At 38.2% G+C, this 16,270-nt stretch overlaps 1 protein-coding gene across 4 annotated transcripts in view; it reads left to right on the top strand.

The window, feature by feature from the left end:
* htr4 (5-hydroxytryptamine receptor 4) overlaps window positions 1-14,389 on the top strand; it is a 100,715-nt gene extending 86,326 nt beyond the window's left edge. The window contains exon 7 of one of the 4 annotated variants that reach the window (XM_079479654.1): window positions 12,252-14,389. In XM_079479654.1, coding sequence (XP_079335780.1) covers window positions 12,252-12,339 — 88 coding nt within the window. In that variant the 3' untranslated portion in view covers window positions 12,340-14,389. The remainder of the gene's footprint in view (window positions 1-12,251) is intronic. The other 3 variants (XM_079479656.1, XM_079479655.1, XM_079479653.1) reach the window with 3 other exon arrangements.
* The last annotated feature ends 1,881 nt before the right edge of the window (window positions 14,390-16,270 follow it).

Below are 16,270 nucleotides of genomic sequence, written 5' to 3'. Positions count from 1 at the left end.
CAGTAAATAATTATTCGCTAGTAATTGGAGTTTCGCCCGTGTTTACATCTGATAAGGATGCCTCATCACCTCCCCAACCAACAGTCTTGCGGCTTTTCTTCTCAGTTCTCATGTTTTTGAAGATCAATAGGTGCCGTGAATTGGAAAGAAAGTCACTGCAACTAATGGTTACTATTCTGTTATTATTCTGCATGGAAAGTGAAGGATTCTGCGTATGCCCTTTAACACACTTACCTCACAGACCTGAGGGTGAACAGACAACAGGTGTCAATATTCTTTGATTTGTCTAGGACGATGTATCCAGACCTTTGAAACATGCATAGCCTCCAGCTGGTAATTTGACCGTTATTATAGCAAATCAATGGCTGGGATGTCCATGTTACCATAGACAAAGGATCTTAACCAAACTAGAGCCACGAGACCATCCTTAAGAGATGCATGTCTTATTAGGAGCGATATGGACACATGGTACTGTGTCAATTGAGGCGTTGAGCTAAGCGGGACGGATGTTTCTTTACAATACGCAGCAACGTAAAATGCAAGTTAGCACTCTTTATGTTTAAGTACATTTCATTCTGTAAACTACTGACACCCTAAACGACACAAACTGGTTAAAATAGCAACAAATATGGAGTTTTTGTAGACCTTGAAGTGCATTGATCTTGACGTTCATATTCATGCAAACAACGCAATGCTGTGTATTTTAGGATCCGTTCAAAAACAGATGGGATACGCCTGATTTTCTTACAACTTTCATGACAAAGATCCCTATTAGGTTAAAAAATATCCCATTTTTACTCGCTTACCACAACAGTAATGGGCTTACTGTATATCAAAATATTTTTTCAAACACTCGTGACTTTGGTTTTTCTTCTAATCTTAATAAAACCTATGAATACTTTAAGTGTAGAGGAGCAGTGGCTTGTATGAATTGAAACACAGTGTAATTGATGCAAATAAAATCCTGTTCTGCCATTTTGTTTGAGATATCTCTGAAAAATATAACAGTTTTTATCTTCTAACACCATACAGACATTATTCTTATGGTTGAATCTCACAAAATCTGTCAAAAGAAAAATACAGTATTTATACTTTAATTATGGAAAATTAAAATGGTCTTAACATACAAAATCTAAATATGCTTCATACAAAATATAATTTCCTTTTGTCATCTGGACAGTTTTTTTGTGAGATTTACAACTTGAACACATTGTTTGAATTGTGAAAAGGACTGCATGTATATCCACATTGGCATTCAGTCAGAGGTACTTTCTTGTAAAATTTGCCGGATAAATATACGGTGGTAAGTGAACATAAACGGTTTGATTATTTAACATTTGATTTATTTTAGTAAGAGTTGATTCTGGCAGGAATATTATTCCACTTGAGAGAATGATCTCACTCGACTCGGTGCATTTATGTCGGTAAACAGCTGCATTACAGTGTGGATTTTGGATACTTGTGAGGGTGTAGATTGATAGACTACAGCTAACTTCAACTTCTTCTGCTGGCAATAGTTGCACTTTTATGACTCATCCGTGTGTAACTTTGGTGTGCTGTGCAGTTTGGGATTTCTTCATTTTTCGAAGCCTGTTAAACGGACTTCTTGCAGTCAGGGCGTGCATTTTTTTTTCACGCTTTTTTAAGTAAATTGATTTCTATATGAATTGTGATATAATTAAGAATGGATATATCACCTCAGTATCCCCTTAAACATGAATTGATTTGTTTTCGTTAAAAGAGACACTGTGCAGTGTAGTCCAAAACATTACACATGTAACTATTGAACAGAAAACCCACTAGTTCTAGTACGGCATAAATGGTACTAATAATGCCACTTCAAGACTGTAACTGAGATTGCCAATTGATAACAAGAGTTGAATGCCAAGTAGAGTTTGTCAGGAAATTTTTATTAAAACTAAAAAGACCTAAATACATTTACATTTAGTAGAGGCTTTTATCCAAAGCGACTTACAAGGAGTTAGGGGAGCGATAAGCGATACGTCATACAAAGAGCATTCACGAGTTCGCCCTCGCCAATAAACAGCTCCTTGTTGGGATAGATGGTAAAGCATGGGAATGCAGGTTATGCGTATTTGGCGTGTTGTACAGGGAGTGGGCTCCGAGCTCGCCGGATCTATCCGAACACGGAGCACTCTACCCTGCTCAGAGCAAGTGCTCCGGGCTCGGAACCGGCTCGAGCCCAGAACACACCCCCCCCGAGGGTCCTGCGGGACTTTAGAGAAAATGAGAGGAGCTGGGGTGGAGGAGGTGAATATGTCACAAGAACTGTGACATTGCCTCAACTTCGTACATATCCAAAGTTGACCTCAATAGCAGATAAAAACAAAAAGCGTGAGATGTTTGTCCCTTCACTCGCTCCGTAGTCGCATTGTTTTTAAAGTAGCAGCCTGCCCTGTATATTCAATTCTGACCGTTTTCTGGGTTGTCTGCTGAATATAACTCACAGTCTCTTGCCCCTAATTTTTGTGAAGGCTTAGAACAACGAATTTGGTGCTAATTTCAACCGCCGATATCGATTTCAATCATTTAAGCAGGCTTCCAAAAATACTGAAACATAAACGATACATTTCCAACACCAATACTAAAAACAAACTACCCAAATACTCATTTTTTCGGATCAAGCACCAGCTGTAAAGTGTTGTACTTCATCTATCTGTCGATGAGACTATCCATCATCCGCCGTGAGCGGGAAATGGAAACACGGAGCGGGATTCACGGATCTCTTGCGGAGCGATAGCAGAATGCCTTCAGCAGGGATGCGGGTCCATTCTACTTCACTCATACGGCCTATAGTGCAGTTCGCGGTGAGGCGTGACAGACGTCTGCCGAAGCTTCTCAAATCTAGCGCAGAACAGAGAAGTTGTACGGTATAGGCACAATTGTAAAATAATAATAAATAGAATTTCAGGAACTTCAAGGCCCTTCAAATGCTCTATGCATTTAGTCACATCCCCCCCCCCCACTTGCGACGCCCTTGCTTGCAGTCAAGATGCAGCAAAGGCCCACAGAGAGGATGAAGTCGTGTGGTGCAGATAGCAGCGCCATTTCCAGAGCTATAAGCATTATGGTTGTCATAGCTCTTTGAATGGTACTGCCATATGCACTGAACTATCAGCATCACGCCCCAACATCTCTTCCAAAGGCAAGAGTGAGTTCATTTGTTTGTCGGTCTATCGTGATGTTTATTTCTTAGTTGGTTGTTTGTTTCTTGTCCTTCATTTACTTGAAATTCGTTTTTAATATATACAAATCTAACATCACTCTCAGTGCAATGAGTTAATGGGTTTAGATTTTAAAAAACGTCAGACCTTTCTTACTACACGTTAATACTCAGGCACGATTATGGGATGACGTTGTCTTGTCAACAACTTTTTGGCAGAAAAATGGATCAGACCATTAAAAAGAGATGGAATTCAGTTTGCAGCTTCAAGATTTGTTTACATTGTGGGGAGCATCCAAAAGTGCCACAGTTTAATAAGCGTGCTAAATGATATTAATAAAGATTTTGATCTTCTTAAAAATCGAGGTTTGTTTAAAGGTTAAATTGGGGGACTGGGTTAACAGGATAGGAACTAGCATTAGCTCAGTCTAAAAGCAATAGAAGTCAATGGAATTAAGCAGCCACAGCGATAGAATAACAAACATGCGTGTGTGTTTTCTCCATTCTCAGCTGTGTCCTAATGCATACAAAGGAGATTTCAAGAGGAACGGATCAATGTGGTTATTGTTAGGATCACTCACAGAAAAATGTGTCCAGAGGTGCCTGCAGTTTTAAAGAGAAGTGACCTTTTGGTAAATGTCCAATACTCTTCATCTCAACCCAATGCATTAACTCACAGTGGGATGAAACCTGATAGGCCTAAGGGACATTCTGTGCCTAAGTGCTGTTTCTAAATCAGTTCATGGAGTATAAAATTCTAAGAGCCGGCTCTATTATTAGCTCGTATTGGTTATGTAACAGCATTCGTTGCATGAGAACAATGGGACACTTAGAAGAGTTCAGCCATGCCCAACATTCATCGCTTTCACCGAGCGGAGGGACTTTCAGCCAAACTTTTACGTTTGTTGATTGTTTGTTTGCTAAAAGCAGCATTATGGTCCATTCTCTTTGGTCTAACAACTTGTGCTTATAAAGGTTTGCTTTATATGAGTTTCCCGTAATGACCACACCAACCATTTAACTTAAACGGCCGCTTAGTGAGTACTTTTTATCATAAACATGTTTAAAACGAGAAACTCACAGCATTAACACCATAAAGGTATTTAAAGGTACAAGACTCAAATTGTACTGGTGGGGATGATCTTTTCAGTTTTATGTGCTTTAAGTGCAGTTCTGGGAAACCATCAATAAAACTCTCGTTTTATTTATTGAAATGTGGTTGAAATGACTAAGAACTAACATGATGATACACGCTTCTGTAGAAGTGCTGAAAGGTAAATTGACTAATGGGATATTTTTCATCCAGAATCTTACTGTGACTGTAACGTGAACTCTTCACATCAGGTTCTTAACATTATGTTAGAAGCTAATTCCAAGGTTTTTCTAGATGTTTTTCGCGGGGTTATTAGATCAGGGATCTTGTGCTCTGGTTTTAGTTTGACACAGATGTGTTAGTGGGTTCAATGGGTTTCACTCACAGTTTTTGCAAACAAAGCTTTTCTGCTGCAAAATGTCTGTGTGTGTTCTAAACAGAAAAATAAGAAGGTTAAAGATTTTTACTGCTGTATATAATAGCATCTGCTCTTGTATTTATTAGACTACCAAATGCCACTGCAATGATGATATTAACATACTTGCAATGTAGATTTTACTTAAAGGGGCGATGAATTAAGACATCAATTTTAACCCAAGGTTTTGTTATAAAAGAGTAAGTCGTATTCAAGCGAGCATCCTTTAAGTGTTGGAACTGAAAACGCCCTTGTTACTGAAATGACAACTGTTATTGACACCAGGCCCAGCGAACGCCAGGTCCTTGAATGCACCCATCTATGACAGGTTGAACATCGCCTCCACAGAAGAATATCAATTGCTACTTCTTTAGCCCCGCTCACTGGTTGACAAATGACGGTATTGAAGTAACACAAGTGGCACGGAACCAGATAGAGCGAGCAAGCCGTAAAAAAGATCGCTTAATATTGTGCAGTGCCTGGTTGTCGCTGCCTAACCTTCCTTTGGATTTCACCATCAGGAATGCGTGCTTAAAGTTTATTTTTAAAGACATTCCAGCTCTGGATTTGAGGAGAGTCTAAAATTAAAAAGCAGTGCTGTGCAGTCAATATTGGATCAGACAGGAATGGAGCAGCAATCTTATGAGAGTAAAACATATGTGTACTATGCGTTACTATTGCTTTCTTTGAGATCGCTGGATATGTCCTGAAAATGTGTAACCTAATGTTACCTATCCAACCAAATTCACAGAAGGCTCCAACTAAGTTTACTACGCAAACTGCTGTCCAATCAGAGCAGTGGGCGTTTACTTCCTAGGCTTCTATGCGGCACGTTCATAAAACAGAGCGTTTGTCGAAAATACCCTAATACTTATTTATTTTGATTTTCTCAAATGTAAAAACCACGCGAACTTCATAACTAGTAAATACATTAAAACGTCTTATTTGATCATAATAGTTTTTTTAATTATAAAATACTTCTGGAAAATGTGTATGAGGGTTTGTTGTTGCTTTAATGTAATATTGATGTAAAAAAAAAATTACTTGGTTCTGGAAAATGGCAAACAATTTTATGGAGCTCATTGTCTGGCTTTTCAACTTTGACTAATGGGTTCAGAAAAACATGAAGTGAGCGGGTCGTGTAAATGGACTTGTTTATTTCAAATGCTTTTGAAATATTGAGCTGGTAGACAGAAAAACAGTTTACTGTAATCACATTTCCAGGAACTGATATATTTGTTCTTTATCATGCAAACCTGTGATCGCTACCTTACATCTGAAAAATGTTCTTAAGTGCTTAAAAGGTTCTTCACAGCGATGCATTAGAATAAACATTTATGGTTCCACAAAGGGAAAGGCTCTTTAATTTAGGGAAAGGCTCTTTAAAGAACCATATCTGAAGAACACTTTATCGCCACTAAGAACCTTTTGTGAAACAGAAAGGTTCTTCGGATGTTAAAAGTTCTTTATGGAAACATTTAGACAGACATAATGAAAGATTATTTTCTGTGATGGATGATGTTGTCGTTGTTATCAGTTGAAAACAAATTTCATTTGTGAAAATCTAAATATATAAATAGACGTATATAAAATTTTGTAGATTGTGTGATTCAAGAATAGAAATGACTTTGTAAAGCATATACATTCACATGCTTAGCTTTCCTGTAGCTCTGTGGTTAGAGCATGGCACTTGCAATGCCAAAGTCAGAGGATAAATCCCAGGGGATTGCATTTACTGAAATACAAATAATTTAGAGTATAATGCCATGTAAGTCGCTTTGGATAAAAGCGCCTTCCAATTGCGTAAATGTAGATAAGGGAGACACTAAAGAAGCAGCTATTCTCTCAATGTTGCTGGACTTTACCCACTGATCAGAGATCAGTGCATTAATATTCTTTATATAATTATATTATGAAGTCACCGAGTTGTTTTCAGTTGAAATTCACACAAAAATTCTTCTTGTAATTTTTTCTTTCTTGGGCAACATTTACTATTGCTGACTAACTCTCAGATGAACTTGACCACTCAGTATTTCAATGTGAAGTATGATATGTCAAAGTTTTGGAAACTTTTACTTTGAGCTTAAGGGGTTTCAGGTTGTAACCCACCATAACTATTTATTCAATTCAACAAAATTACAGGGACACGGCGATTTGCTTAGCGATTTGTGATTCAACAGATATTTGGCTGTGAAAAGAAATGATAAACTGGAGTAGTCATATTAAGGAAAGAACATTGCACATCACTGATGACAACTGAACCAATGAAGAAATAAATGATAAATACAAAATATACGTTTTGAATGGACGAGTAAATAATGGCCATTTTCGTCTCCTTTCATCTCCACCGCCTTTGCGTCAGCCTGAGGAAAGACGTGACATTTTATTGACGTGAAATCTTTCTCTGGTTTATGTCACGGAAAATGAATCCGACACTGTAACCTGCGTTCCGTTCTGGTCTTGGTCCTTTGCCTAAGTTCTGAGACATTCAGCGCTGTCCTTATTTTTTTACTCTCAGTCTCTCTCAGTCATTGTTATTACATTGTTATAAAAGCTTTAAATAACTCTAATCAAAGGCTTGCAACTGTCTTGCTTCTTGTAGTTCAATACTAGTACTAGCATATATATACTATATATTTACTCCTGGTGATCTGTAAATGCAAGTCTGCATACAGTATGCAGTTCGCTATTGATGCAAGATCAAAAGCCACCATACAATGTCCAATATCAATGTATTTTTATTGTAAAAATATTGACAGATTTAAAAAAAAAAGAACAAACCTAAATATATATTAGCTTTTAATCAAAATAAATTAACATCATCATTTCTAAACAATGAAAACAGCAGATTTTTTTACTTAACTGCACATACTGTATATGCCAACAACTAATTTCCACATCAGGGTTATTACAGTGCTACAAAAGAGATCAAGTGATCACTAAATCAATAGGTTTTTTAGGTTTGGAATATGGTCATAAAAAAACTAACAGTACCAGTGAAATCAAATGAAAAGGTAAGTTAACATGGTACAAATAAGAACAATGGAAATATATACCAATAAATGACACTTACACTACAGAACATTGACCTAAATTACCTATAGTTCTGTATTATCATCACTTGATTACATACATTAGATATGATAGACTTGTGTGTGTGCAAGCTTCTCAAATACACTGCCCTTCATGGCGGGAGTAATAAGGCATGTATCTATAGATGTCATTTAACGGCCAAAATTCTGTCTAAATGAACGCATCAAACTGGATTATTTTAATATTGTCTGTAACTTGCATGGAGGTTGTTTGTTTTAAATGCACCTAATACAGACAAGATGTTCTTTTTGTTTATGTCATAATGGTCATTATGTGAGAAAATAATTTGTATTTGATTTCTTTCATTGATGAATATTCCACTTTCTTTTTTGTTATGGTAAAAAGAGCAAGAGAGAGACAGAGAACCCCACACAGACTCCCTGGAATGATGTTAAGTCATTACTCACCTTCTTCACTGGGACAGGGAGGGGTGCAGTTATGGGGAGACTGGGGTGCTGCTGACTCATCTGTTGTTAAGTCTGCTAAGATGGCCATGGACAATTATTTCATATGAATATCTTGCTAAGTGTTTCCCTGCACTGATTAAATGTTATTGAAATGCTGGCTGAGACTAGCGTGCAGCTAGCTAGTTTATTTCACTGTGGACAACAGGTTAATACCACTCAGACTGAATGCTACACACCTTTCTTGGTGAAAAACTGGGTTACAGATTGACACCCTTTCTTTTGTCGCTCCTCTCTCAATTGCCTTTCTTTTTCTTTTTTGAAAGCCAGATAGATTTTTTACTGCGCAACATAGTGGTCTCTGTTTCTGTCGCGTCACGACTTTCTGCAACTAAACACCGTCACTGATGACGAGTGCGCTGAGGCAGGATCGAACCATTTCATGCAGATACAGGGGGTGCTCGGTCAATATGGATGTTTACTTTTTGGTCAATTGGGGATATTTAACTTTTATTGCCAAAATAAGTAAAATAAAAGATATCGTTAATTTATTATTATTTGAAATATACTAAATGATGATGATTTATATAGTGTATAATATAATAAAAAAATTAATTAGTTTTTTCCCTATTTGTTGGGGGCCCCTGTCAATCCTTGGAATTGTCCTAACTTTTCCCCCCTATACGGCGCCCATGATCACACGCACACAAACACCATGTGGTAACAGGCCAAGATCAAGCTTTTGACATTCACCATTATGTGTGGTGAGCTTTAGACCAAAAACCATTACACACAATATGCATTATACACAAGTGTAAATGTGCTGAAGCTCAGAATTCTTTGTTCAAGAGAAAGATATTTGTAACCAAACAGTTGTGGGGCACCGTTGACTACCATTGTGGGAAAAACACAGTAGGATATCAATAGTGACCCGGAGCTGTTTGGTTTCCCACATTCATCAAAATATCTTCTCTTGCGTTCAATAGAACATAAGTGTACAGAATTGGGGGTGAGGAAAAAAGACAGAATTTTCATTTTCGGGTATAACACTATGCTAGTTTTAGAGTTGCTTTAATAATACAGATGAGAAGTCTTTCTCGAGCATTATTTAGTGAAGTTAGACGTGGCTGTCACTGTGATACTTCAGACTCACTTGGCAGCGCCCCGTCTGACCCCATGTGAACTGGAATATGTCTGAATAGATAAGTTGGTAATAGTCACTCATTCTCTGAAGTGAGCCTGGAATTGCAGATGGTATCAGAGAGTAAAGAAAGTTATCTTGACCTGCCTTTAGCTGGTTAATCCTAAACAAGGAGAGATTTTCCCTCTCTCTCTCTCTGTGAAATGATAGCTTGCATGACGCAAGCGATGAGGTGTGTTTATCAGATAAGAAGGTTCGATAAACAGGGTTTAGTGCTGCTAGTAAATGAGCCCTCCGTTATCATCACCTGTGTGAGACGGATGTTTCCAAGAGAAGAGGAATAGTTTTACTTTCAACTCTCCACATACAGTATAATGATGTATGAAATAGGTATCAGAAGCATTAAGAGTAGTCTATTCTCATTCTGACAGGAGATTTTATTCACTGGATGTGTTTCATCTGCCGTTTTTGTGTCAGCATCTGCTTGTGTAAACTCTACAGATTTCGGCTTGGAAAATGGCCAGTATATCCTAAACTAGCAAAAGCCTTTTGAAAATGTATCTTGGTACAATGATGTCAGATTTGTTATTCATTTATTTGACTTAATGAATACATTTTTATTCATACCCAACTGTTAACATTTCACAGTAATGATATAAAAAATGATCAGAGTGAACAACTCTACCCTTCCATATGGCACCGTAAGGCACAGCAAACTAACACAGATAAAAACAGATGCATCAACATTGAGAGAGAAAAAATGTGTCAATATTTACTAGATAATTATTACGCTGGGAGAGATTATACAACTAAAATATTTTATGTAAACAATAATAATGAAATAATGGACTACATTGCTGATGTTTATACACTGTGGAAATTAAATAAGTGAAACTATCTGCCAGCGCAGTGAGACAATTTGTAAGATTTCTTGAAATAAGAAACCATATCTAGGTGATAAATCTCTTGAAGTAATTTGTAAAACATGCAATGTTACGAGTTTAACTACTGTGTCGGTGTTGTGAGGAAGGCGGGACGAGAGCCGTGACGCGGGGCCGGTGGCGTGAGTGATAAGTGGAAGCAGCTGTGCGCGCACCGGTCCCGCATCTTATCACGGAGGAGATTGGGAGCTTAAAAGGATGTTCGGCAGGACTGTTGACGAGAGAGGACCGGGCCCGAAACTGTGTTTAGTGTGTGTATGTTTTATGGCCGGCAGTCTACCGTGAGGTGGCTGTCGGTCAGTTACGTCAGTGTTTATTGTTTATTTAATTAAAGTTTTATTGTTGAATGTTCGCCGGTTCCCACCTCCTTCCTTCCCTTCTTACGAACTTTATTACAGTCGGATCAAATTCATCTTGTAGAAATGTATGTAATGGATTAGGTTAAGTAGCTGTAAACTGTTAAATTTAGATACACTGTTAGATCGAACAAATCTAGGGAATTTAGAGAATGCGCGGGAAAGTGATTTACTGCCCTTATGAGAAGGCATTACAAGACGCCGCTGGTTTGCAGAACGCAGGGTTCTTGATGGGGTGTAGGAGGGTGTGAAAGTATGCCGGTTTAGATCCAGTGATAGTCCTGTAGGCAAACATCAGTGACTTGAATCTGATTCAGGCTTCAACTGGTAGTCAGTGGAGAGAGATGAAAAGGGGCGTCACATGAACCTTTTGGGCTGTTGGAAGACGAGGCGTGCTGCCGCTGCGTTTAAAATGCATAGTATTCATTTCAAAACGTTTTTTCAAAGCCGTTTCTAAAAAAACTAAAACCAAAATGTGCTAAATAAATTTCTATAACAGGATGCTTCATAAAACACTTTAGGGAAAAACTGTTGGAAGATATGGACTGGAGACTTGCTTGTGTGACCGGCACAGCATTTGCCTGATCTCCAGACACACACACATAATTAAACATGAAGTCTCAGAATGACTGATGTGCATCCCGCCTCTGTGTGTCTATGACCCAAAGGTCATGTTCATGTAAATTAATAAACTCTCTCTCTAATCCACACCAGATAATGGCAAGACTGAATGTACCGGCATGATCAGGACATTATTACTCAAGTGTACCGAGTATTGTTTGTTTGAATCAGATGATATTCATTTGTCAGATGTCTCAGGCTGTGGCTGGGTTCATCACGGCTGTTTTGTTGCAAACTGTACTTCAATGTGCCAGCAATTTGGGGTTGTGCTTCATTGGAAAGCTGTTTCCTTGGTAAATCCCGGAACAACTTTTCAGAGGTTTCTTCTTTTTGTTTTCTTTTTCTCTTTCAGGTAAATTTCTAATTTGTTTGTTGTATTTAACACAAATAAAGACACTGAAGGACTGTTATTCTTTGCTCTACTGAACTAATATTTAAAAGTTTACTTTAGTTTTCACAAAGAAGGATCAGGGACGACCATAATTGTCATTAATACAAATTTTAGAGTAAATATAAACACATATTACACCACATTTCAGGTTAGCTATACGTCCATTTGTGTGACTGTAGTATACTGCATCGTGCGAGATAAGAATTAACGTAATATTGCCGTCTGCTGGTATGGACACAAACATAGGTATCATTAATAATTAAACCAATATAACAGCGTTTCACTATTTCACCAGGGAGTGCACACATTTACACTGGGACGCATGGCTGATACCGAAAGCTTGTCGGATGTAGCAACAGGGGGGCGGTGTTTTTTGTGAGGGGTCAGTTGCTCGGCAGGAACTGCCTTCATGTAAAGAGCTTGTTTTTGTAAAGAGATTGTAATGATATTTTGTTGTTCCGGAAAGGAGCGGGGTGTTCACGACTATAGAGGAATACAGCAATAGTAATGCAATATGTATAAAACTAAGAAATGCATTTATCCGTTTAGCACAAATGTATTTTTGTGGTGTTTTATTGACATGTGAAAGTAACCTCTATTTGATCTTTTCAGGTATTCAGTTCTTCACAATGGAAATCACGGTGAAGAGGAGAAACAGTCAGTACAGAATGACACAGAGTCCCAGGAATCATGTTTCTGACAACGGTCACCAGCTAGTGAGAACCATCACTGGAAGACGCCTGCGGCCCGGACACAACAAGACCATTTCAGGACTCAAATACTGGCAGCCGGACTGAACTATTTGCTCAAAGAGCTGGTGAACAATGAAGGAAGGAACAATGTTGCCAAAGGTATTTTGGTATATATTTAGGTATTTGTGTTTGTGGAAGAGTGTTGGTAAGATTTCCCCAATACCTCTTTGGTTCTCCTGGGAATACTATTTCCAAACCAAAAATCCTCTTACAAGCTTTATGTGGAGAGGCTGCCTCTAGATCTGGAGTCAGAATAACACTTCTGAAGGTACTAACAGCTAAGATGACACTTTGTTCAAAAGTGTTTCTTTCCTTTTAATAAAAGAGAGTTAAAAACATTCACCCCACAGTATAAAAAGCTGAAAACACAGCTAAGGGAATTAAAAGGTTTTCTTTTAAGCAATGACCACTCACAATGGCCTGTGATGCTTTAGAGGGGTTTTCCGTGGAATAACAAACTTAAATTTGAGATCAAAGGTTGAAAGGATTCCATTTTTGTTTCCAACTCAATTAGGAGAGGATCCAAGCGTCTGTCTAAAAGAAAAAAGATACGCCTTAGGAAAGACTAACATACTTTTATTCTGGATTCAATTAATCGCGATTAATCATTTGACAGCGCTAGTTTTCTGAAAATCTTCTTTAAAGGGATAGCTCACCCAAAAATGAACATTCTGTCATGAATTACTCACTATCCAGTTGTTCCAAACCTGTATACATTTCTTTGTTTGGTTGAACACAGAGAAAGATATTTGGAAGAATGCTTGTACATTTACATTTACATTTTGCAGAAGCTTTTAGCCAAAGCTTACAAATGAGGTAAACAACCGGTTCTTGGCCACCATTGACTACCATAGTAGAGCATTCTTCCAAATACATTTCTCTGTGTTTATCAGCACAAATACATTTTTACAGTTTTGGAACAACTCGAAGGTAAGTAAATGATGACAGAGTTTTTGGGTGAACCATCCCTTTCAAATCTCCTTTATGCACTGTAAGAAATAATAAGTTCTTTGAGCAACGAGGTGTGCTGGTCATAGACAACAAGCTTTTCAAGCTAAACAAACAGAGATGTGCTCGTCTGAAGCACAGATTAGTGCTGTGCTTTACATGCATCTCTAAATACATCCATTTACATGGGGACTTCACTTCCAGGGTTCTCCTCTAACCTGAGCAGCTCAGTATTTTACAGCTATTTGACTTCTGGTGGCTGAACCTGTTACTGAGAATGTTTCAAGGCACAAATCTTTGGTAACAGCAAGCAGGACCAAATTTCTCAGCTACAGCGTTAAATTTGACAGCTTAAACTGCATTGTCTGAAGATGACCACAATTCATCCAAACCTGTATGGCTGTTTCTTCTGTGGAATGCTAATGGATGAGTTTAACAGAATGAGCAATGCATAACTTTAAAGACTTGGACGATTGACATTTGAGACTATGTTATTAAATGTTGAATTCTGTTCCACGGAAGACAAGAGGTCATACATGTTCGAAATAAATGTTTTGTGGGAAGTGATGTGTCAGTCCACACGTATACGGGTATTTTTATAAACGAAAACGCAAAAACACGCCATTGAGCCTGTCAAACTCATGCCAAACCAACAGGTGGCGATATAACCATAAAGCCATGTTGGCCAATCAGATGCCTGGAATCTGACGTCAAACAAAGATGATAGCAGCGCGCATTCCAACGTCATTCGCCAAATCTCCAGTTTCACCGTCTACACGAAAACACTGAAACCAGAGTTTTTAAAAATCTGAACCCTGGCAGGAGTTTTCAAAAAAGTTTGGTTTCAGTGACCGAGTACTGCGTTAGCGTGTGGACGAAAGGCCAAAATGGCATAAACAAAACTGTGCTTTTGAAAATACCCGTGTTTGTGTGGAGTGGACCTAAGGGTATTTAGTGCGCTACTATATGTAAATGCTTCGTGGATGTCGAAAGGAAAAATACACAGCTGCTATATATTTTTTCTTTTCTTTAATTTTAAATTTTAGGGACAAAAAAAATTCGAACTAAAAACTCAAAAAGTAGTGCCATAGTAAAGCTTACAGTAATTCCAATGCTGAGGGCTTGACGTGATGATAAATTCTGTCATTGTTTACATGCCCTCTTGTCAATTCAAACCTATATGACTATTTTGCTTCTGCAGAACAAAAAAGAAGATCTTTTGAAGAATTTTGGTAACTGGCCCTCATTCACTTGGATTGGTTTTGTGTCTATACAATAGAAGTGAATGGGGGCCAGTGCTCTTCAGTTACTAACTTTCTTCAAAATATCTTCTTTTGTCTTCTGCGGAAGAAAGAAAGTCAGACAGGTTTGAAATGACAAGAGGGCGAGTAAATAATGACAAGAAGTGATAGTTCACCCAAAAATGAAAATGTCCTGCTAAAGCAGAACTGACTGACAACAACATACACCCCATAATTCCAAAAACCACTGGTCTGCTCAATTATTAATGGCCTCTCCAGATAACACAATTTTAGCCCAATTTTGGCCCGATTTGCATGTCGTAGGACATCGTATTAATTCGTAAACGACATTTGGCGTCGAGACGCAAGATTCAATCGTGTCGTCTCGTATAGTTCGCCATAGTATACGACAACCAAAACTGCTCCTGCGGGGTCGCACGACAGAAAGACTAGCATGTTAAATGTTTTCCCTGGTCGCTCACGATAGCTGTGATGCTGTGGTGATCTTGACCAATAGAAGCACAGCACAGAAGCGCGAAGCTCTTCCGTACACAACATTCAAACATGGCGAAGTGCATTAGAGACAGTGGTGTTGGTGCTACTGGGACAATTATTTTTATACTCCAGCCGCTTCTTGCCAAAAGTCAGTCAGTGTAACGCCTACTCAATGAGATCACATACGCAGTCAACGTCACCCACGTCGTAAAAGTTCCCGTTCTCGGAGGACACGCATAGTCTACCATTGTTTCTTATGAACGAAATGTCAAGATTTGCACAGTCAAAATCACAAAATCCGACACAGAGGCATCGTAACGGATAAAAAAATTGTGTAATCTGGAGGGGCCATAACTGTACCTCTGCCTGAAACCAGTAACCTTTGGGAATACTAACTGTTGCTTGAATTGTTAAAAATAAATGTACATACAGTATTTTGAAATAATAAAGTTTGATGTGTCAGGCAGGTTTCATCTGAGGAACAGTCCCATTGCTGACAGCTACACAGAAGTGTCAACAAAAGACAATATAAAAATCAAACATGTACAGTTCAGCACGACCATCTGTTTTCTGTTCAAACGGTGACCTCTCCTGCAAATAAAGCACTTGTAGCACTTTTTATAATATTCAAATTATCGTATCCACGAGTCATTCAGTATTCCGGTCACGGACAGGTTATTGCAGACCAAAATAATATTTGAAGAACATGAATGAAATCGAGTTTGTTATTATAACAAATCATTTGTCGGACACTCTGTGACGTGATGAAGGAACCAATCAGACAACAGACTAGGACTTGATCCACCAATGGGAGAAAATGATTAGCGGCTCTATTTGTTGGGATTTCCTGTATTGCAAATCAAGCCTGGTACGAGGGAATGCCCACTTTAATGGTTTTCATTTTGCGTATGTTTATCGACTGATATTTAATTTCTAAAGGTAGAGATTAGTTTTTGAAGTCCATATTGATTTGATTGTACATAGGAATATATTTTTATGCAAAAAATGATGTGCGTTCCTTTAAATGCTTTAGTCGGACGTTTCTTCCAGCTTGGTATATCAGCGTACGCTGACCGTGAACTCAACAGTGTCATTTAAAGCAATGTCTAGATCAGCTGTATACCAGGCTACGTGTTTTTTTATTTACAATCAAACATGTACAGTACATGGCCGTGCCTTCACATCCATCACAGAT

This window comes from Barbatula barbatula (assembly GCF_947034865.1).
Source record: "Barbatula barbatula genome assembly, chromosome: 18".
Classification (NCBI taxonomy): Eukaryota; Metazoa; Chordata; class Actinopteri; order Cypriniformes; family Nemacheilidae; genus Barbatula; species Barbatula barbatula.
This window is presented reverse-complemented; position numbering and strand designations above follow the sequence as displayed.